The 23166-nt window shown below is 41.9% G+C and overlaps 1 protein-coding gene across 2 annotated transcripts in view; it reads right to left on the bottom strand.

Annotated features, from left to right (window-relative positions):
• The window catches only part of waca (WW domain containing adaptor with coiled-coil a), a 78680-nt gene that overhangs the window by 46484 nt on the left and 9030 nt on the right, over positions 1–23166 (bottom strand). For both annotated transcript variants that reach the window (XM_061965918.2, XM_061965917.2), the window contains exons 3-6: positions 22033–22225; positions 10962–11053; positions 10590–10705; positions 10378–10496 (exon numbers count right to left, since the gene is read on the bottom strand). In XM_061965918.2, coding sequence (XP_061821902.1) covers positions 10378–10496; positions 10590–10705; positions 10962–11053; positions 22033–22225 — 520 coding nt within the window. The remainder of the gene's footprint in view (positions 1–10377; positions 10497–10589; positions 10706–10961; positions 11054–22032; positions 22226–23166) is intronic.

The raw sequence follows: 23166 nt of genomic DNA, 5'->3' as shown, positions 1-23166 counted from the left end.
TGCCCCAAGTGGAGGAGTTCAAGTACCTCGGAGTCTTGTTCACGAGTGAGGGAAGAGTGGATCGTGAGATTGACAGGCAGATCGGTGTGGCGTCTTCAGTAATGCGGACGCTGTATCGATCCGTTGTGGTGAAGAAGGAGCTGAGCCGGAAGGCAAAGCTCTCAATTTACCGGTCGATCTACGTTCCCATCCTCACCTATGGTCATGAGCTTTGGGTTATGACCGAAAGGACAAGATCACGGGTACAAGCGGCCGAAATGAGTTTCCTCCGCCGGGTGGCGGGTCTCTCCCTTAGAGATAGGGTGAGAAGCTCTGCCATCCGGGGGGAGCTCAAAGTAAAGCCGCTGCTCCTCCACATCGAGAGGAGCCAGATGAGGAGGTTTGGGCATCTGGTCAGGATGCCACCCGAGCGCCTCCCTAGGGAGGTGTTTAGGGCACGTCGCGGAGGAGACCCAGGACACGTTGGGAAGACTATGTCTCCCGGCTGGCCTGGGATCGCCTCGGGGTCCCAAAGGAAGAGCTGGACGAAGTGGCTGGGGAGAGGGAAGTCTGGGCTTCCCTGCTTAGGCTGCTGCCCCCGCGACCCGACCTCGGATAAGCGGAAGAAGATGGATGGATGGATGGATAATACTTTGGTTGAAATCACAAGAAGAAACCTTTTCTGCTCACATTTTCAACGTTCAAGCAAATATCAATAAAAGTACAGAAACCAACATTTTTTACCTGCTAAATAAAGTTCCCCGGCCTGGTGTTCCGTCGATGTCTTACAGTGTCTTATGGATGTGTCATTGGGGCAAAATTATTTGCAAACGTGTATCTCAATCTGTGCGTGTGTAATCCAATTCCCGTGTGTGTGTACAAATGCGTGAAGACAACGTTTTCTGCGGAATATGCAAGTGCTGGCCACTCAATTTCCGCAGCGTCCGGGACCATGAGGGGACGGACAGCGGAGAGGGAGCACGCGTGAGCGAGAGACGGGGGAGAAAAGACCAGAGAAACTGAAATAAAAGAGACTATCGAGCCTGAAAGTGCCAGGTCATCCATTCAAAACGAGCCACAAAAGAACCCTGACATCCAACACTGCCACAACTGTGGGTCTGTATATCAATTGCTGTGTGCAATCATATCCGCGTGTGTGTTTTAAGTTATATGTCCGTATTATGATTTGTCTGTGTGTAAAAAAATATCTATCCATCCGTATTATGATTTGTCTGCGTGTAAAAAATGCCACTAAAAGGTGTTGAAAACTAACAATGCTATTCTAGCTGTCGTGCTCAATTAGCCTTTCATTAGTAACCACGCGAAAGCAGTCGTGCAAAGTTATTCAAAGAGCCTACATAAGAAATGCAATGTAAATGTTTTACTTCCCTTAATTGGAGTAAAATCATTTGCTTCTATTCTGAGGCTCGCAGGGCATTTTCACCGACCTATCAGTTAGGCGTAAACAAACACATATGGCGGTTTGGCATGTGATTGATGTTGTTTGATCCCGCAGAGTGTTGATGGCGTGCCTTTAGTTGTCTGTCACTTCTACGGGTTACGTGAACCGAACGGAAACACCATGAGGATTAAATGTTTATGCAAGATTGCGCTTTCTTGTCTGAGACGGCGTTATTGATGAGATTTAAGTTTAGCAGACGTGCGCTAAGGCTGCGTATCATCATTCAGTGTTTCCCACAGGACAGGCATCTATTTGTGGTGGTGTGGTCAGGGGGCGGGGGGTGACGGCGGCAGCGGCGATGACCAAGAAGAACGCGGAGTTGGAATATAAGTACAACACTTTATGTACATATTTAGCTCATTAAAATTACCGACAGGAAGGCGAGAAACACTTTATTTCAACAGACTCTGGCGCCGTACCTGTCGTCAAAACTCCAAAGACCGACTGCACAGTTGCGCTAACAAAATAAGAGTCTCAGAAAGCTGGCGTGCACAAGCTAGCAAGCTACGGAGTTTGCCGACAATGTATTTCTTGTAAAGTGTATACAAAGGAGTACAGAAGCTGGACAAATAAGATGCCAAAAACCAACCACTTTCATGTGGTATTGGACAGAAAGGAGGACTTTTTTTCTCCTCCATTCGAAAATGCGGACGTTATCAGCACCACTGTCTGATTCCTATCAATGCAAGTCATCACAATCAGGTAATACACCAACCTATATTCTTGTCTTCATGAAAGAAAGGAATCTATATGTGTTAAACATGCTTGTATTATTTTTAAACACCTTTAACTTGTTAACAATATTTACTATATGTGTTAAACATACTTGTATTATCTTTAAACACCTTTAACTTGTTAACAATATTAACTATATGTATTAAACATACTTGTATTATCATTAAACACCTTTAATTTATTAACAATAAGTGTTAAACATGCTTGTATTATCTTTAAACACCTTTAACTTGTTAACAATATTAACTATATGTATTAAACATACTTGTATTATCATTAAACACCTTTAATTTATTAACAATATTAACTATATGTGTTAAACATGCTTGCATTATCATTAAACACCTTTAACTTGTTAACAAAAACATGTATTTCATAAATAAGTAAATATAAATGATATATATGAATGAGGTAGATCCCCATGACTTGATCAATTGAAAAGTAGCTCGCCTGCAGAAAAAGTGTGAGCACCCCTGAGTTACACCCATCTGAACAGGTCAGCCACCTGTTTAAAGCCCGATCACAGTTGAAATCTTGAAATGAAGGGCCTTTAATGGCCAAAACATTAACCTGGACAACATTTTAACAGCTGGTTGGCTCAGATTTTATTCTTTTCATTGCATTCACATGCTGCAGTGGACAGTGGACAATTTAGCTTCATTATTAATGCAGTATCTGAAGCACCGTCTCCACGTGTGTTTATTGACAACAGGGTTATAACTTGGACACGTTAGCTCGTCGTGTTAATGAAGCAGCATCAGGCTGCTCACCGTGAGTGAAACGCTCGGTGAAATCGCGGATTAACGTTAAATATATGACGAGCCGCGAGCGATGCAGCTATAACTTATCTACCTACAACCTATATTACCCTCGTATTTTGATCCGGTCGGTCCGTTCTTTTACTCCGCCGTCTTCTTCTTGTTCTTCTTCTTCTTCTGGCCCACCAGGTGAATTAAGTGCTATTGGCGGAGTTACAATGCATAGTAGGCTACCGCCACCTACTGCACCGGAGTTGTAACTACAAGGTACATTCACAGACAGAGTCCCATTGCTTTTATGAGCGGTCGAGCGAGTCAAAAGCCGAAAAATCCATTTGTGGCGGACGTAATTCTTTCGTGGCGGGCCGCCACAAATAAATGAATGTGTGGGAGACACTGTCATTAGGGATGATGTTGGATAAGATATTATCGAGTTCGAGCCTATTATCGAATCCTCTTATCGAACCGATTCCTTATCGATTCTCTTATCGAGTCCAGATAGGTTGTTGTATATGGAAAAAAACACAATATTTGGTTTAACAAATCACTTCACATTCTCTACTGCTCGCTACTATAGTATTACCATATCTGAGTTATTGTACAGAAATGTGGGGAAATAACTACAAATGTGCGCTACATTCGTTAACCGTGTTACAAAAAAGATCAATTAGACTGATACATAATGTTGGATATAGAGAACATATACCGTATTTTCCGCACTATAAGCCGCACCTAAAAACCACAAATTTTCTCAAAAGCTGACAGTGCAGCTTATAACCCGGTGCGCCTTATATATGGATTAATATTAATATTAATTTTCATAAAGTTTAGGTCTCGCAACTACGGTAAACAGCCGCCATCCTTTTCCCCGTAGAAGAGGAAGCGCTTCTTCTTCTACGGTAAGCAACCGCCAAGGTAAGCACCCGCCCCCATAGAAGAGGAATCACTTCTTCTTCTACTGTAAGCAACCATCCGCCCCCGTAGAAGAAGAAGCGCGCGGATATTACGTTTCATTTCATTTGTGTGTTTACAACTGTAAAGACCACAAAATGGCTCCTATTAAGAGACACGCGTACAACGCAGAATTCAAACTCAAGGCAATAAGTCACGCAGTAGAACACGGAAATAGAGCAGCAGCAAGAGAATTGAACAAAAATGAATCAATGGTGCGTAGGTAGAGGAGGCAACAAGATGATCTGCTCCACTAAGACAGGGAGACAGCGCCGGACGACATACGCCAACATCTGCCAGTGGATTGTAAATGTCTGGGCGGAAATATCGGTCTCAACTGTGGTCCGAGCTTTCCAGAAGGCAGGATTCACGGAACTGCTGGACAACAACAGCAAAACTGACTCTGATGACTTCGACGAGACGGAGCCGGCCATTTTGGATGCCGTATTCGCCCAACTTTTTAATTCAGACACCGAAGAAGAATGAGGGATTTATGGATGAGGAATAACTTCAGAAAGTGGGCTTTAAATGTTTATTTTGTGTGTTGTGTGACATTAGCGTTCGAGCAACGTTGAGTTATTGATGTTGCTATTGCTCTGCACTATTTTGAGTGTTAATATTTTTGTGATTGCACATTTGCACATTACATTTTGGGGGTGAACAGAGTTGTTAGAACGCTGGTTTGTCATATATTATTAAAGTTTGACTGACCTATCTGACTGTTTTTTTGACATTCCCTTTAGCGCAGCGTAGGTGCGGCTTATAACCCGGGGCGGCTTATAGGTGAACAAAGTTTTGAAATATACCATTCATTGAAGGTGCGGCTAATAACCCGGGGCGGCTTATAGTGCGGAAAATACGGTAAACACTTTATTTATTGAGTCAAAAATATTAAAGTTCGATGATTTGGTAAAATTGCAAACACCTAAAATGATGTGGAATTAAATGATGGGATGGATTAAGTAAAGAAGTGAAACATTGTACTGATATGATCCAGTTTAAGAGGTTGTTCAAATGAATAGTGCTTACAAAGTACAAAGAAGAAGAATTATGAGAAATACTTTCAACCTTATTGAAAATAAGATCTTCTTCATCTCAGTATATTAATGACTGAATTAATTAATTACATGTTACAAAACTGTTGTATATACTAATTCACAGATATTGTATTTTAAAAAGGTCAGTAAATGATGTATATACTTGTAAACGCTATGAAGTGGGAAAGGGGTAGGATTAAATAAGCTTTACTTCTTCCTACTCCTGTAAAGTGAAATGATATGAAACTGTGATGTATTATGATGTGGTCGGATCATGTTTTGTTTAGTTATGTTCTGTTAGTTTTGGACTTCCTTAGTTGTTTTGTGCACTTCGGGGGTTTGTTTTAGTCACCATGGTTACTTATGATTTTCACCTGCCTTGTACGCGCACCTGTTGCTCATCAGAGACTCTATTTAAGCCTGCCTTTTCCGATCACTCGTCGTGGCTTCATTGTTTGCATTTGCAACAGTTATGTTGGCATTCTGGTTTTCGAGCTCATGATTCCTTTGCTAAAGTTACCTTAGCTTCTAGTATTCCTGTGCTAAGTAAGTTTTTGCTTTAGCTTCTCGTGCGAACGGCACGCTTTCCTTTTGTTTCGTTCCTGTCTGTTGTAATGTGTATGATTTATGAGAAATAAATCATCTCCTACCTGCACGCTTTCGTCCGGAGCCGTCAGTTTTGCGTCCCGGGAACGAACCCTAGGACGCTGCACCCCACTGTGACAAATGACTGAGCTACGTGACGTCATTTCTTGTGATGTCTCACGGGGCATTTCTGGTCGGGACAGGATTCGTTCCCAGGGATTCGAATAAAGAACAAACTCTTTTTCTTTACTATAGTGGTCTCGATAACGGCTAACGGTTCTCAAAAAACGATTCGAGTTTGAGGACTCGGTTCTTTTCTTATCGAACAACCGGGAAAACCGGGTTCGAGCATCATCCCTAATCATCATGCTTCGCTAATTTATGTTGATCCAGAAAACAGCCGTGAACATTTTGGCTTCTATCTTTGACAATCAAATGTGACACGGAAATAAATCTACCGGTAAATTGTCCGGATTTTCGGTGCATCCCTACAATCAACCACGGACGCACTTCAGCTGTGCGTTTCAGCCTTCAATAATATAAATCAAAAACAGGCGTTTAGGAAGGAAAAGACAATTAGGCCAAATACAACAATTGAGGGCACATCTTAACATGTATGATTAAACCTTAATTAAGCAAAATATGATTTATTCGATTAATCGATCGGGATATTCGATAGAATACTCGATTACTAAAATATTCAATAGCCGCAGCTCTAAATACAAGCAATAGTAACTTTTTTTTATTCATTAGTACCAGTAAACCCTCCAGTAACAGCCAGAGAGACTAAACAGGCATAGCAGCTCTAATCTATGAGCCAATGTTCTAGGCCAGGGGTCGGCAACCCGCGGCTCCGGAGCCGTATGCGGCTCTTTGATCACTCTGATGCGGCTCAGCAGCTTACTTGCTGAACCCCCCAATTTTCCCGTGAGACTTCCGGATTTCAGTGCCTCTCGCAGAAAACTCCCGGGATTAATATTCACCGATTTTCACCCTTACAGCTATAATAAGGGCGTGCCATGATGGTACAACATTTGGCGCCCTCTACAATCTGTATTAACAGCGTGCCAGCCCAACACTTTTTATACAATATACATCTTCTGCTTGCACACGTACGTGACAGCAAGGCATACTTTGTCAACAGCCACACAGGTTACACTGACGGTGACCATATAAAACAACTTTAACACTCTTACTAATAATGCGCCACACTTTGAACCTAAACCAAACAAGAATGACAAACACATTTCGGGAGAACATCTGCACCTTAACACAACATAAACACAACAGAACAAACACCCAGAATCCCATGCAGCCCTGACTCTTCCGGGCTACATTATACACCCCTGCCACCACCAAACCCCCCCCCTCTGTGCGTCGGTTGAAGTGGGCGGGGTTTGGTAGCGGGGGTGTATAATGTATCCCGGAAGAGTTAGGGCTGCATGGGATTCTGGGTATTTGTCCTGTTGTGTTACTGTGCAGATGTTCTCCCGAAATGTGTTTGTCATTCTTGTTCGGTGTGGGTTCACAGTGTGGCGCATTATTAGTAAGAGTGTTATAGTTTTTTTTATACCGCCACCGTCAGTGTAACCTGTGTGGTTGTTGACTAAGTATGCATTGCTGTCACCTACGTGAGCAAGCGGAAAACACGATACAACGTGTGGCTGATCAGGCACGCTGGTTGTAGTGGGTGCTATATGCTGTACCATCACGGCACGCATGACGCTGGCAAGCGCCATTCATTTAAAAACCGCGTGCCGCACCAGCTTTCAAATTCCATATAAAGGTGTGGGCAGCGTGTCTGAGACCCCTGGTTTATACATAGCACAAAGAAAAAAAAAACAACTTTGTATGCAGTGTTATTTCATTTAAAATTTCAAAAAAAAATTGTGGCTCCCATTGTTTTCTATAATTTGCGAAACTGGTCAAAATGGCTCTTTGACTAGTAAAGGTTGCCGACCCCTGTTCTAGGCTGTTGCCCCTTCAACTTGCTGTTTTTGTTGGAGTGCTGGCAAAAGGTTTCTCTTCTTTTTACAGAAACATCTGGCTTTCATAATATCAATTAGTTACACAGGTGTGATGACAGAGTTCAGAGGCAGCAGCTTTTGCAAAACATTTACCATGCTAAATGCATTTGGTGTTTAAACGGCAAAAAATAATGTCATTCCTGCTGTTAAAAGGAAGACTCAACAAACATGTTTTTACAGTGTTATTGCAGAAACCTAAAAATTTAGTTTTGTTTGCCAGAGATTTAGTTTGTAAACAATGTCCCTTGCCCCTAGTACAGGGGTCGGCAACCCGCGGCTCCGGAGCCGCATGCGGCTCTTTGATCACTCTGATGCGGCTCAGCTGCATACTTGCCGACCCTCCCAATTTACCCGGGAGATTTACGGATTTCAGTGCCTCTCGCAGAAAACTCCCGAGATTAATATTCTTCGATTTTCACCCTAACAATATTAAGGGCGTGCTATGATGATACTGCATTCAGCGCCCTCTACAATCTGTAGAAACAGCGTGCCAGCCCAGCCTTTTGATGGATGCATTTTCTACTTGCACACGTCCCTGACAGCAAGGCATACTTGTTCAACAGCCACACAGGTTACACTGACGGTGGCCATATAAAAGAACTTTAACATTCTTACTAATAATGCGCCACACTTTGAACCAAAACCAAACAAGAATGACAAACACATTTCGGGAAAACATCTGCACCTTAACACATCATAAACACAACATAACAAATACCCAGAATCCCATGCAGCCCTGACTCTTCCGGGCTACATTATACACTCCTGCTACCACCAAACCCCGCCCCCGCCCCAACCCTGCTCCCTCACTAGAGATGCGCGGATAGGCAATTATTTCATCCGCAACCGCATCAGAAAGTCGTCAACCATCCGCCATCCACCCGATGTAACATTTGATCAGAACCGCACCCGCCCGTTGTTATATATCTAATATAGACGATGCAAGGCATTAGTGAGGTTATAAAGCTTCTGCCTGTTAAAGAAAGAAGACTGATCCAATGCAGCACAGACATTCGCGTGCCACGCTGTCACGACCCAGACGCACACCAGTGCGCAATCATATGGGAGCCGCGCTGAGCGCACCTCCAAGCGCGTCTCGCTGCCGGCGACGGCCCGGTATGGGCCCGACGCTCCAGCGCCATCCATTTTCAGGGCTAGTTGATTCGGCAGGTGGATTGTTACACACTCCTTAGCGGGTTCCGACTTCCATGGCCACCGTCCTGCTGTCTATATCAACCAGGGTGAGCCCCACCCCTTTCGTGAGCGCACTGAGCGTGTGGCTGATCAGGCACGCTGACTGTAGTGGGTGCTATATGCTGTACCATCACGGCACGCATTACGCTGACAAGCGCCATTCAACTAAAACTCACGTGCCGCACCAGCATTCAAATTCCACATAAAGGTGTGGGCAGTGTGTTTGAGACCCCTGGTTATACATAGCACAAAGCAAAAAAAAAAAAAACTTTGTACGCAATGTTATTTCATTTAAAATTTCAAAAAAAATTTGCGGATCCCATTGTTTTCTATAATTTGTGAAATTGGTCAAAATGGCTCTTTGACCGGTAAAGGTTGCCGACCCCTGCCCTAGTATAACAGATTAATAGCTAATTAACAATAAGCTACAAACCAAAACATTATTCAAGACTATTCAACTATGATGAGAATGCCGTGTTATGACATTGTGTGTATCTGCCAAATGAACTGTGCCTTGAGCGATGTGTACCGTATTTTCCGCACTATTAGCCGCACCTAAAAACCACAAATTTACTCAAAAGCTGACAGTGCGGCTTTTAACCCGGTGCGCTTTATATATGGATTAATATTAAGATTCATTTTCATAAAGTTTCGGTCTCGCAACTACGGTAAACAGCCGCCATCTTTTTTCCCCGTAGAAGAGGAAGTGCTTCTTCTTCTACGCAAGCAACCGCCAAGGTAAGCACCCGCCCCCATAGAACAGGAAGCGCTTCTTCTTCTACTGTAAGCAACCACCCGCCCGCGTAGAAGAAGAAAAAGCGCGCGGATATTACCGTACGTTTCATTTCCTTTGTGTGTTTACATCTGTAAAGACCACAAAATGGCTCCTACTAAGCGACAGGGATCCGGTTCATGAAAAGACGCAATCTCTCCATCCGCACACGGATTACTATTTCACAGCAACTGCCTAAAGACTTTCAAGAAAAGCTGGCTACTTTCCGTGCATATTGTAAAAACAAGATAGCTGAAAAAAAGATCCGGCCAGAGAACATTATCAACATGGACGAGGTTCCACTGACTTTTGATATTCCTGTGAACCGCACTGTGGATACAACGGGAGCACGTACGGTGAATATTCGCACCACAGGGAATGAGAAGTCATCCTTCACTGTGGTTCTAGCTTGCCATGCTAATGGCCAGAAACTTCCACCCATGGTGATATTCAAAAGGAAGACCTTGCCAAAAGAGACCTTTCCAGCCGGCGTCATCATAAAAGCTAACTCGAAGGGATGGATGAAGAAAAGATGAGCGAGTGGTTAAGGTAAGTTTAAGTTTACGCGAAGAGGCCGGGTGGCTTTTTTCACGCAGCTCCGTCCATGTTGATATACGATTCCATGCGCGCCCACATCACGCTGGTTTTAATATATTATTAAAGTTTGACTGACCTATGTGACTGTTTTTTTGACATTCCTTTAGCGCAGTTAGATGCGGCTTACAACACGGGGCGGCTTATAGGTGGACAAAGTTTTGAAATATGCCGTTCATTGAAGGCGCGGCTTATAACCCAGGGCGCCTTATGGTGCGGAAAATACGGTAACTCTTAAAAAGCACATAGAGACTTGCTAGTATTGACGACTTAAAGCACTTACTTGTTGCTGAAAACCCAGGGGGTGCTGATGTCTGCATAGCCTCCCTTCTATAGTCCCTGTCCTTTGGGAAACTGTTGACAACTGCGCTTTGTTTTGTAGTGTCCTTCTGCCGCTGTTCTCTGCAGAATAAGAGCCCATATAGTCATGAAGTTGTGCATGCATTTGATAGAATGTACACAGTCAAGTGTTTGGGGAACATGGATAATTGCTACCTTTCCAGCCATTCTTTGGGCTTCTCCCACTGGGACACCTCTGTTCGGCAGTTGTAATAATATTTCTTCCCAGATGAGCTGATGTGCTCCGACCAGTCATCCCCCGGTTCATGAGGCTAAGAGAAATAGAACAAAGGACCAGGATCAGACTGACAACAAAAGTCGGGGCATGTATTTTTTGAAGGGTCTGATGCAAGAGGTTGCAATGTCATTTGGTGTTTCTGGGTGGTTTGCACACTTTCTGAATTGAAAGGTGGATTCAACATAGACAATAAAGACCTGTTTCACACTTTTATAAAAATGGCAGTTTTTCTTCTGACAAAAATGACCAATTATAGAAATATATGATGATATGGCAGAGGCAACACTCACTGTGTCTGATGTTTTGTTGGGGTTCGAATGTGAGTTGGAGCTATGTAGGGTGCTGTGGTTGTGAGAGTTCTCATGTGGAGAATGACTGGTCCCTGTAACACAAGACAGAGGAGATGTTAGTCTTCAAAGAACAATTATGGGGATCTTTTGTTGGAAAACATTCCAGTTCCTCTAATACCATTTTGTGCACAATTTTACCTTTCAGAGCAGATCATCTCTTCATGTGCATGGGTGTGCGTACAGATTTGCGTTTACATTTTTGATAAATTCACCTGGATAATCTATATATTATTTTACATCCTCTGCAAAACATGACTGGTTTGAAAAAAGTTTGCCGTGTATGAAGGATCAGGGGCTGTAATGCCAAAAAGAGCCACGCTGTGTTATGACACATGTTGAGCATTTGGCAGCAATTTAAAAGAAAAAGTACAAACAATCTCATGGAACATCTGACAAATAAAACAGCAAGTCCCCCTCATGGTGTGAGGAAGCGCCCGCTGATGGGCAATTAAGACGACATACAACTTCCTGTCAAAACCTGACATCTGCAGCTGTGTGAGTGGCCCGTATGGAAAGCAGTGTTTCCCACAGGACTGCAATGTATCCACATCATTGTGTGTGTGTTAGGGATGTCCCGATCCGATATTTGGATCGGATCGGCCGCCGATATTTGCCAAAAAATGCGTATCGGCAAGGCATGGGAAAATGCCGATCCAGATCCAGTTTAAAAAAAAAACTCCGGTCCGTGTTTTCCAACGATTTAAATAATACATTCCACTTTTCTCCTGCTCCCTAATTTCCGTTCCGCATTTTCCAGCACACCTTCAACACATCCACAGGTCTGTGGATTCTCACGCAGTTGCTTTTAGCTGCTGGCATTACACGACAGGCTCTTCTCACTCTTTTCTGTGTCTCCCTCTCACAGACAGCAAGCGCACCTTCTTACATACGTCACATACTGTCACGTCATACGTCACATACGTATAACGTCCTCCCCGTGCAGAGAGGTAGCAGCATGGCTAACGTTAGCTGTGATGCTAGCGCAGCCGTGTGACCAACGTTCCCTCCAAGGTGCACGCCTGTGCAATTGCGCACTGCTCAAGCGTCCTCTGCGCATAGCAATTATATGCCACGCACAAAATCAAATAAAAAAATAAGCGCATAACAATTTTCGACACACGGACACGACAGAGACAACAGTTTTCGTCATCATTGTTCAAATATTGTAACGTCTGTCGAGACGCTTATCTCCATTCGGTGCCACACACCCACACCATCAAAATGCCGAGGCAAACATTTCCAGATCAACACCGTATGAAAAAATTAGTGATTTTTTTAGTTGTGATTTCCTTCTCTGCATGAAAGTTTAAAAGTAGCATATATTAATGCAGTATGAAGAAGAATGTTTTAATGTAGACATGCAAGCCTTGAAAGAAAATGTTGAAAATCAAGACTACATTTCCTGCAAATGGGTGCATTTCTACCCTATATTTTAACTTTAGATTTATTCTCATATCAAACTCTTTTGGCTGTCTTTTTGACACTTACATCCGGCGCTCCCCTCCACATCCCGGATTATAAATAATGTAAATAATTCAATGTGATTATCTTGTGTGATGACTGTATTATGATGATAGTATATATCTGATAGTATATACCTGTATCATGAATCAATTTAAGTGGACCCCGACTTAAACAAGTTGAAAACCTTATTCGGGTGTTACCATTTAGTGGTCAATTGTACGGAATATGTACTTCACTGTGCAACCTACTAATAAAAGTCTCAATCAATCAATCAAAACACATAGAATCATCATACTGCTGTGATTTTATGCATCAGGTGTTCATTCAAGGCTAAGGCAAAATATCGAGATATGTATCGTGTATCGCAATATGGCCTTAAAATATTGCAATATTAAAAAAAGGCCATATCGCCCAGATAAAAAAGGCCATATGGCAATGATGCCATTTCTGTTTGTCATGTATAATTTTGTCTATTTTGTGTTTATCCTTGAATAAACAGGTCAGTTTCTTGTTACCAACCATTGTGTATTATTCAAACTCCCCTAATTCAGCTGGCTAGTTGTTATCAAGAGTACTAAAACCCTTTTCAACATGATTCTGACAACTAAGTAGGCTAAATAACTTTAAACTTGAATACATGCTCGGATAGGCCAGTATCGGTATCGGATCGGAAGTGCAAAAACAATATCGGTATTGGATCGGAAGTGCAAAAACCTGGATCGGGACATCCCTAGTGTGTGTGTCACTAAATGACGCCATTGTCTAATCTGCAGAACTGGTCATGACGTATGTAAGTGTGACGGTTGTCTTGAAGAAAGGAATGAGTTTTCTAAACATGTTTAGACATTTTAATTACCTTTCCTTTGGTGTTTTATGTTTTAAACCTGTCGGTGCTTTTAGATCGTTGAAAAGGTCAATACGTGCCTTCATGTTAGTCTCCAAAATTGTTCAATTGCTTGGGTTTACGTGACGTCACGTGCAGCTCAATAAATGTGCGTGGTGGTTCTGCTAGTGTCTGTTTTCAATGGGGACTAGGCACCATTGAGCCATTTTCTCAAAGAAAAATATCCCATGCTTGCGTTGTTTTCGGCTGTACGAACTGTTCAAAGGATACATTCCTCAAGAGGCAATCAGGAAGGGCGGAAGACTGCAAGATTTTACGAAAGACGACGAGTAAAGTGACATGCACTCCAGTCAAAGAACGCACAAGTTTGCAGTCATCACTTTGTTGAAGGTTTGTTATATATTTATATATATATAGTACAGGCCAAAAGTTTGGACACATCTTCTCATTCAATGGGTTTTCTTTATTTCCATGACTATTTACATTGTAGATTGTGACTGAAGGCATCAAAACTATGAATACATGTGAAGTTATGTACTTAACAAAAAAAAAGGTGAAATAACTGAAAACAGGTTTTATATTCTAGTTTCTTCAAAATAGCCAAAATTACTCAGATTACTGCTTTGCACACTCTTGGCATTCTCTCGATGAGCTTCAAGAGGTAGTCACCTGAAATTGTTTTCACTTCACAGGTGTGCCTTATCAGGGTTGATTAGTGGACATTCTTGCTTTATCAATGGGGTTGGGACCATCAGTTGTGTTGTGAATGAGAAAGTGTGTCCAAACTTTTGGCCTGTACTGTATATATTTAGGGCCCGCATGGCCCATTGTATCAGGACTCCCAAAGGGAGTCCTTATGCAATGGGACATAAGGACCTATTGAATTTGTAAGGTTTTATTCTTATTATTATACCGGCCGCCTCTTTGAGCACTAATTTGACCCACTTAACATGCTTCAAAACTCACCATATTTGACCCACACATCAGGACCTGCGAAAATTGTCTTTTAATAATAAAAAAAGAACCCCAAAACTCAAAATTGCGCTCTAGCGCCCCCTAGGAAAAAAAACTAGACTGCCTGTAACTCCCACTAGGAAGGTCGGAAAGACATGAAACAAAATTCTCTATGTAGGTCTGACTTAGACCTAGATTTCATAATTGTACATCCTTGGGCAGAAATCAACAGGAAGTTGGCAACTCCCCCTTCAAGACAAAAAAGTACTAAAAACAGTCACTTTTGCCTCTTTGAGCTGTAATTTGACCCCCTTAACATGCTTCAAAACTCACCGAACTGAACACACACATCAGGACTGGCAAAAATTGCAATCTAATAAAAAAACCTAACCCCAAATCTCAAAATTGCGCTCTATCTTTGAATAAAACGCTGAAAAAACTGCTCCTCGGAAGAAAAAAATGACAAAACTGCCTGTAACTCCCACTGGGAAGGTCGGAGAGACATGAAACAAAAACCTCTATGTAGGTCTGACTTAGACCTACATTTCATAGATTGACAACCCCCAGCAAAAAATCAACAGGAAGTTTGCTATTCACCCTTCAAAACAAATTTTTTGTAAAAACCGGTCACCTTCCTTCAAAAACTATCTCCTCTGAGCGCGTTTGTCGTTTCGGCTTCAAACTAACACAGGAGAGAGATTGAACCCTCGTGTATAAAAGTACAGAACAGCGTTTTTCTAACTGCTCCGGTTTTGATTTTATGACCCTTCAAAGAACCGCTGCGCTGATGCTGCTGCGCTGCTGTTTTTTTAAGATGGCTGCTTAAAAGCAGGAAGCACCAACGTGCCCACACAATGCAGACAAGGTAGGTACACTAGACAAAAGTATTGGGACACTTATGACTACCACCGGACAAAAGTATTGGGACACTTATGACTACCACCGGACAAAAGTATTGGGACACTTAGGACGACAACTGGACAAAAGTATTGGGACACTTGGGACTACAACTTGACAAAAGTATTGGGAAACTTAGGACTACCACTGAACAAAAGTATTGGGACACTTACACTGGACCAAAGTATTGGGACACTTACGCCGAAAACTGGACAAAAGTATTGGGACACTTGGGACTAAAACTTGACAAAAGTATTGGGACACTTAGGATGAAAACTGGACAAAAGTATTGGTACACTTAGGAATACAACTGGACATAAGTATTGGGACACTTACACTGGACAAAAGTATTGGGACACTTACACTGGACAAAAGTATTGGGACACTTAGGACAAAAACTGGACAAAAGTATTGGGACGCTTACACTGGACAAAAGTATTGGGACACTTAGGTCTACAACTTGACAAAAGTATTGGGACACTTCGGCCTACCACTGGACAAAAGTATTGGGACACTTACGACTAAAACTTGACAAAAGTATTGGGACACTTAGGACTAGAACTGGACAAAAGTATTGGGACACTTCGGACTACAACTTGACAAAAGTATTGGGACACTTAGGACTAGAACTGGACAAAAGTATTGGGACACTTCGGACTAAACGTAGACAAAAGTATTGGGACACTTCGGACTAAACGTAGACAAAAGTATTGGGACACTTAGGACTACCACTGGACAAAAGTATTGGGACACTTACGACTAAAACTGGACAAAAGTATTGGGACACTTAGGACTACCACTGGACAAAAGTATTGGGACACTTAGGACTACAACTTGACAAAAGTATTGGGACACTTAGGACTAGGACTGGACAAAAGTATTGGGACACTTCGGACTAAACGTAGACAAAAGTATTGGGACACTTCGGACTAAACGTAGACAAAAGTATTGGGACACTTAGGACTACCACTTGACAAAAGTATTGGGACACTTACACTGGCCTAAAGTATTGGAACGCTTACACTGGACAAAAGTATTGGGACACTTAGGACTACAACTGGACAAAAGTATTGGGACATTTAGGACTACCACTGGACAAAAGTATTGGGACACTTACACTGGCCAAAAGTATTGGGACACTTAGGACTAGCACCTGCCAAATATGCGGGCCCGACCAACGCTGCTTGCAGCTTTAATTTTAATATACTTTTTTAATATACTTTACTCGTTTAGTACTTCCCATTGCATTATCTTGATATTGTTTGTATTTACATTTTTAACAAACATAAACTTGTATCAAATACTTTTGTCAGGAAAGGTTCTACAGCTCCCCTCTTGTTTAGTCGGTACATATAACTGGACTAAAATTTGTCCAGGTCTTCCTGGGAAACCCAGAGGCGTTCCCAGACCAGCCGAGAGACATAGTCTCTCTACTGTTTCCTGGGTCTTCCTTGTACCGACCAGACATGCCCTGAACACCTCCCCATGGAGGCGTCCGGGGGGGCATTCTAACCAGATGCCCGAACCACCTCATTTGGCTCTTTTCGATGTTGAGGAGCCGCGGCTTTACTCTGAGCTCCTCCCGAATGACAGAGCTTCTTACCCTATCTCTAAGGGAGAGCCCTGGCACCCGACGGAGAAAACTCATTTTGGCTGCTTCTACCGGGGATCTTGTCCTTTTGGTCATAACTCAAAGGTCATGACCATAACTTTGGAATACGACTTCATAAAAATGTCAGACTCACACAAACCTTTCTGGGTAAACCTCTACCATATATAATGAGATATCAGCTGACGTAACTACTACAAAATAAGCCACTGCAGCAAGATTCCTTCCAGTTACAATATACTGTAGAGATTTGAAACACCCTTAGCCATTTAATTATTCAATACAAGAAGTACCCTGTAAGAATTTTGGGTTATTAACAGCTTTATTTTAGTGTACATTCTGTTTGCATTGCAGTTGTAGTGCAAATCGAACCGATTGGAGAGGAACTGCCTTGCATTGGGAAAATGTATTATTTAATTTCCCAATTCTTCCATGGACGCACTGTAATGTGGAAGTTACATCAAACAATCATGTGTCATTAGCGTGTGGGTGGTGTCATTATCCTTATGTGAATGATGTAATGCTATAAAACCGGTACCGTGATAGAGATGTGCTCTTCATTCCCTGAGGTGTTTGTAAACAACATCAAATAACTGCTGTCGTTGCTAGGTGTTGTGGGTTTACTCATTTTGCAAGAAGTCTATTGCAGTAGGTGCTTTCTGAGAAGGAAAAGCCCGAATGCCTATCGAGTGATGGCTGTCACAGCTTGGGCAGAACAAAATGCATGAAAGCATTTACTCTGCAAAATGACTAACCGTAATAACTTTGTGCAGCCGGTCCTTGTATCGTTGTTCTTAGCTTTATTTCCCAGTAAACGCAATCATTTCACATACGAGGGAGATCATTTTGGCAAACCAATGTTGCGTCTTTACAACCATGTTATTGGCAGCGCTTTTCATCCATCAATAAAACTGAGAACAAGTTTTGCTGAGTCATTATGCCACAAAGTTCCTCAATTTTCCAGCAATCAAACAAAAAATCTACCCGTGCCTGGTTTACGGACCATGGTATTTCTGTTCTAAATTGGCCTGCCAACTCCCCTGACCTTAGCCCCATAGAAAATCTGTGGGGTATTGTGAAAAGGAAGATGCAGAATGCCAGACCCAAAAACGCAGAAGAGTTGAAGGCCACTATCAGAGCAACCTGGGCTCTCATAACACCTGAGCAGTGCCAGAAACTCATCGACTCCATGCCACGCCGCATTAACGCAGTAATTGAGGCAAAAGGAGCTCCAACCAAGTATTGAGTATTGTACATGCTCATATTTTTCATTTTCATACTTTTCAGTTGGCCAACATTTCTAAAAATCCCTTTTTTGTATTAGCCTTAAGTAATATTCTAATTTTGTGACACACGGAATTTTGGATTTTCATTTGTTGCCACTTCAAATCATCAAAATTAAATGAAATAAACATTTGAATGCATCAGTCTGTGTGCAATGAATAAATATAATGTACAAGTTACACCTTTTGAATGCAATTATTGAAATAAATCAAGTTTTTCAAAATATTCTAATTTACTGGCTTTTACCTGTATACTGCCGGTACACTCAAGGTGCGATTTTAAGGTTGTGTTATTTAAGTACAAAATAATAAGTGGTTTAGCACCATCTTATCTTGCTGATTGTGTTGTACCCTATGTTCCGTTTACTTTTGTATACACAATAAACCATTACAACATCCGGATTTGGAGCAATGTTCACGGACTCCATTATTTGGCTTGTTAGATTCCCGTCGCAGGCGAGCGATGATGGTCGAGGGAAGAGTTGATTGAGGTTGGACGCTGGAAAATGTCCGTTGCGTTTCAACAGTCAGCCTTTTAATGCATTGTTGCAGCGCGATGATTTTTGTGCACGTCATGCATCGCGCGTTTGCAAGACGAGCGGGTGTCGTGTGTGTGTGGCCATGCTCGGGGGGTGTTGTCGGGATCGGTGGGACGTAAGGTTAAAGAGAGGTATGGCGTGCGGGTGTGGTCAGGGGTTATGATGCGTGCCTGTTGGCTGGTCTGTTGGTCAATCTCCAGGTGGGGGTTGTCACTGATGTCATATAAATACTTTTTTTCCCCTCTTATAATTTTGCGATCGACCAGTAGACCGCTTGTCCCAGAAAATGAATGGATGGATGGTAACAGACACCTTTAAAAGCAATATGTAATATGTTTTATATACACACTGCAAGTATATATACAATGTAGTAACTAGGGATGTCCCGATCCGATATTTGGATCGGATTGGCTGCCGATATTTGCCAAAAATTGCGTATCGGCAAGGCATGGGAAAATGCCGATCCAGATCCAGTTTAAAAAAAAACCTCCGGTTCGTGTTTTCCAACGCACCTATTCAAATAATACATTCCACTTTTCTGCTGCTCCGTAATTTCCGTTCCGCATTTTCCAGCACACCTTCAACACATCCACAATTCTGACGCAGTTGCTTTTAGCTGCTGGCATTACACGACAGGCTCTTCTCACTCTTTCCTGTGTCTCCCTCTCACAGACAGCGAGCGCACCTTCTTACACACGTCACATACTGTCACGTCATACGTCACATACGTATACGTCCTCCCCGAGCAGAGAGCGAGGTAGCGGCATGGCTAACGTTAGCTGTGATGCTAGCGCAGCCGCTAAGGTGCGCGCCTGCTCAAGCGTCCTCTGCGCACGGCAAATCTATGCCACGCACAAAATCAAATAAAAAAATAAGCGCAAAACAATTTTCGACACACGGACACTACAGAGACAACAGTTTTCGTCATCATTGTTCAAATATTATGACGTCTGTCGAGACGCTTATCTCCATTCGGTGCCACACGTCCACACCATCAAAATGCCGAGGCTGGCAAAAATTTCCAGATCAACACCGTATGAAAAAATTTGTGATTTTTTTTAGTTGTGATTTCTTTCTCTGCATGAAAGTTTAAAAGTAGCATATATTAATGCAGTATGAAGAAGAATGTTTTAATGTAGACATGCAAGCCTTGAAAGAAAATGTTGAAAATCAAGACTACATTTCCTGCAAATGGGTGCATTTCTACCCTATATTTTAACTTTAGATTTATTCTCATATCAAACTCTTTTGGCTGTCTTTTTGACACTTACATCCGGCGCCCCCCTCCACACCCCGGATTATAAATAATGTAAATAATCCAATGTGATTATCTTGTGTGATGACTGTATTATGATGATAGTATATATCTGTATCATGAATCAATTTAAGTGGACCCCGACTTAAACACGTTGAAAAACGTTTTGGGGTGTTACCATTTAGTGGTCAATTGTACGGAATATGTACTTCACTGTGCAACCTACTAATAAAAGTCTCAATCAATCAATCAAAACACATAGAATCATCATACTGCTGTGATTTTATGCATCAAGTGTTCATTCAAGGCTAAGGCGAAATATCCAGATATATATTGTGTATCGCAATATGGCCTTAAAATATCGCAATATTAAAAAAAGGCCATATCGCCCAGCCCTAGTTCAATGATGCCATTTCTGTTTGTCATGTATAATTTTGTCTATTTTGTGTTTATCCTTGAATAAACAGGTCAGTTTCTTGTTACCAACCATTGTGTATTATTCAAACTCCCCTAATTCAGCTGGCTAGTTGTTATCAAGAGTACTAAAACCCTTTTCAACATGATTCTGACAACTAAGTAGGCTAAATAACTTTAAACTTTAATACATGCTCGGATAGGCCAGTATCGGTATCGGATCGGAAATGCAAAAACAATATCGGTATCGGATCGGAAGTGCAAAAACCTGGATCGGGACATCCCTAGTAGTAACAGACACCTTCATAACAATATGTAATATGTACAATATACACACTGCAAGTATATATTTTAATGTAGTAACAGACACCTTCATAACAATATGTAATATGTACAATATACACACTGCAAGTATATATATAATGTACCGTATTTTCCGCACTATAAGGCGCACCTAAAAACCACAAATTTTCTCAAAAGCTGACAGTGCGCCTTATAACCCGGTGCGCTTTATATATGGATAAATATTAAGATTCATTTTCATAAAGTTTCGGTCTCGTAACTACGGTAAACAGCCGCCATCTTTTTTCCCGGTAGAACAGGAAGCGCTTCTTCTTCTACGCAAGCAACCGCCAAGGTAAGCACCCGCCCCCATAGAACAGGAAGCGCTTCTTCTTCTACTGTAAGCAACCACCCGCCCGCGTAGAAGAAGAAAAAGCGCGCGGATATTACCGTACGTTTCATTTCCTTTGTGTGTTTACATCTGTAAAGACCACAAAATGGCTCCTACTAAACGACAGGGATCCGGTTCATGAAAAGACGCAATCTCTCCATCCGCACACGGATTACTATTTCACAGCAACTGATATTCCTGTGAACCGCACTGTGGATACAACGGGAGCACGTACGGTGAATATTCGCACCACAGGGAATGAGAAGTCATCCTTCACTGTGGTTCTAGCTTGCCATGCTAATGGCCAGAAACTTCCACCCATGGTGATATTCAAAAGGAAGACCTTGCCAAAAGAGACCTTTCCAGCCGGCGTCATCATAAAAGCTAACTCGAAGGGATGGATGAAGAAAAGATGAGCGAGTGGTTAAGGTAAGTTTAAGTTTACGCGAAGAGGCCGGGTGGCTTTTTTCACGCAGCTTCGTCCATGTTGATATACGATTCTATGCGCGCCCACATCACGCTGGTTTTAATATATTATTAAAGTTTGACTGACCTATTTGACTGTTTTTTTGACATTCCTTTAGCGCAGTTAGATGCGGCTTACAACACCGGGCGGCTTATAGGTGGACAAAGTTTTGAAATATGCCGTTCATTGAAGGCGCGGCTTATAACCCAGGGCGCCTTATGGTGCGGAAAATACGGTAGTAACAGACACCTTCATAAAAGCGTGTTTACGTCCATTTTGTGTTGAGCCGTTTAAAAGAGCACTCCCTATGTTTTAAAACATGTCATTAAAAGCAAACTAGTTGTCCAGTCACGGTAATAAAAACATGAAAATTGTCTGTCTAGTATACACTTATTAATGATGAAAAATTATATTTCTGCAAAATTATTTTTGAGTTAACTATGAACAAACTGCGATTAAATATTTGATTAGTTTGACAGCCTTAGATGTAACTGTACAAAGATAGTTTCAGCCTTTTCATTTCTCAACAAACAAAAATTGTTGATGGTAAAAAAAAAAAAAAGACCACATTATTTCCGTTTATTCAACAAGGATACGTTTCGGACCACCTCACCTCCGTCTCGGTCCCTGGCGCGGTGTGCGTGGACAGCCTTTGCTCGGCCGTGTCCCGCGCTGTCAGTGTGTTTGTTGTCGGGGCTGTCGGACCTCTTGAGCACTTTGCAGGGAGGAGTGACATCTGAAGGGTCTCGCATCTTCTCATGTCGGTGATCCCCTCCCGGGTGGCTCTTGGATGAGTACTTGAGAGTCTGACAGAAGTGGGGGAAATTGATTATTAGCACTATCAAGCATCTACTAGCCTCAGTATAACATCAGGTGTGTTGTGCTTATTCACAAGTCCTTACGTTAACTACTTTAATATGCATGTGTCATTACGTCCATTTAGATTTTGTAGATCAGTGTTTTTCAACCTTTTTTGAGCAAAGGGACATTCTTTTTCATTGAAAAAATACAGAGGCACACCAACAGCAGAAACGTTAAAAAATGAAACTCCACCAGGTTGTCTTTTTTTTTTAGTTTGTTGTTTTCCTGTGTGTAGTGCTTTAGTTCCTGTCTTGCACTGTTATTTTGGTGGCAATTCCTGTTTTGTTGGTGTTTTCCTGTAACAGATTCACGCCTTCCTTTGAGTGCTAACTCCTGACCTGCTTTGTATTGGCAATCTAGACTATTTCAGTTGTGCGGACGTTATTCTTCTTTGTGGGTACATTGTTGATTGTCATGTCATGTACGGACACGCACTGTAAGTCTTTGCTGTCGTCCAGCATTCTGTTTTTGTTTACTTTGTAGCCAGTTTAGTTTTACTTTCGTTTTGCCTAGCCACCCCTATGCTTCAGTGCCTTTTTCCTAGCGGGACTTGCCTTTTGTTAATTTTTGGTTTAAGCGTAACACATACCTGCCAACTTTTGGCAGGTAACGCAAAATGATTGATTGCATTCAGACAGGTTAAAATGTTGCTAAAACCATCACTTTTCTATCAGTCACAGTGACTTTTCAAAACAAAAATATTACAGCAAAAATCATATGGGTTGATTGACATGTTTATTCTGTAAGCTAACTTCAATAGTTTGAAATTATTTTGACAGTTAATGCCAGTTATCCTGTCAACCTTTCACAGGACTTCAATTTGTTAATTGAAAGTATAAACAGTATAAACACTTTTTACAGTAAACAAATGGTAAAACAGTACTAA

This window comes from Nerophis lumbriciformis, linkage group LG07 (assembly GCF_033978685.3).
Source record: "Nerophis lumbriciformis linkage group LG07, RoL_Nlum_v2.1, whole genome shotgun sequence".
Classification (NCBI taxonomy): Eukaryota; Metazoa; Chordata; class Actinopteri; order Syngnathiformes; family Syngnathidae; genus Nerophis; species Nerophis lumbriciformis.
Note: the sequence above shows the minus strand (reverse complement) of the source record. Positions and strands in the feature narration are given on the sequence as shown.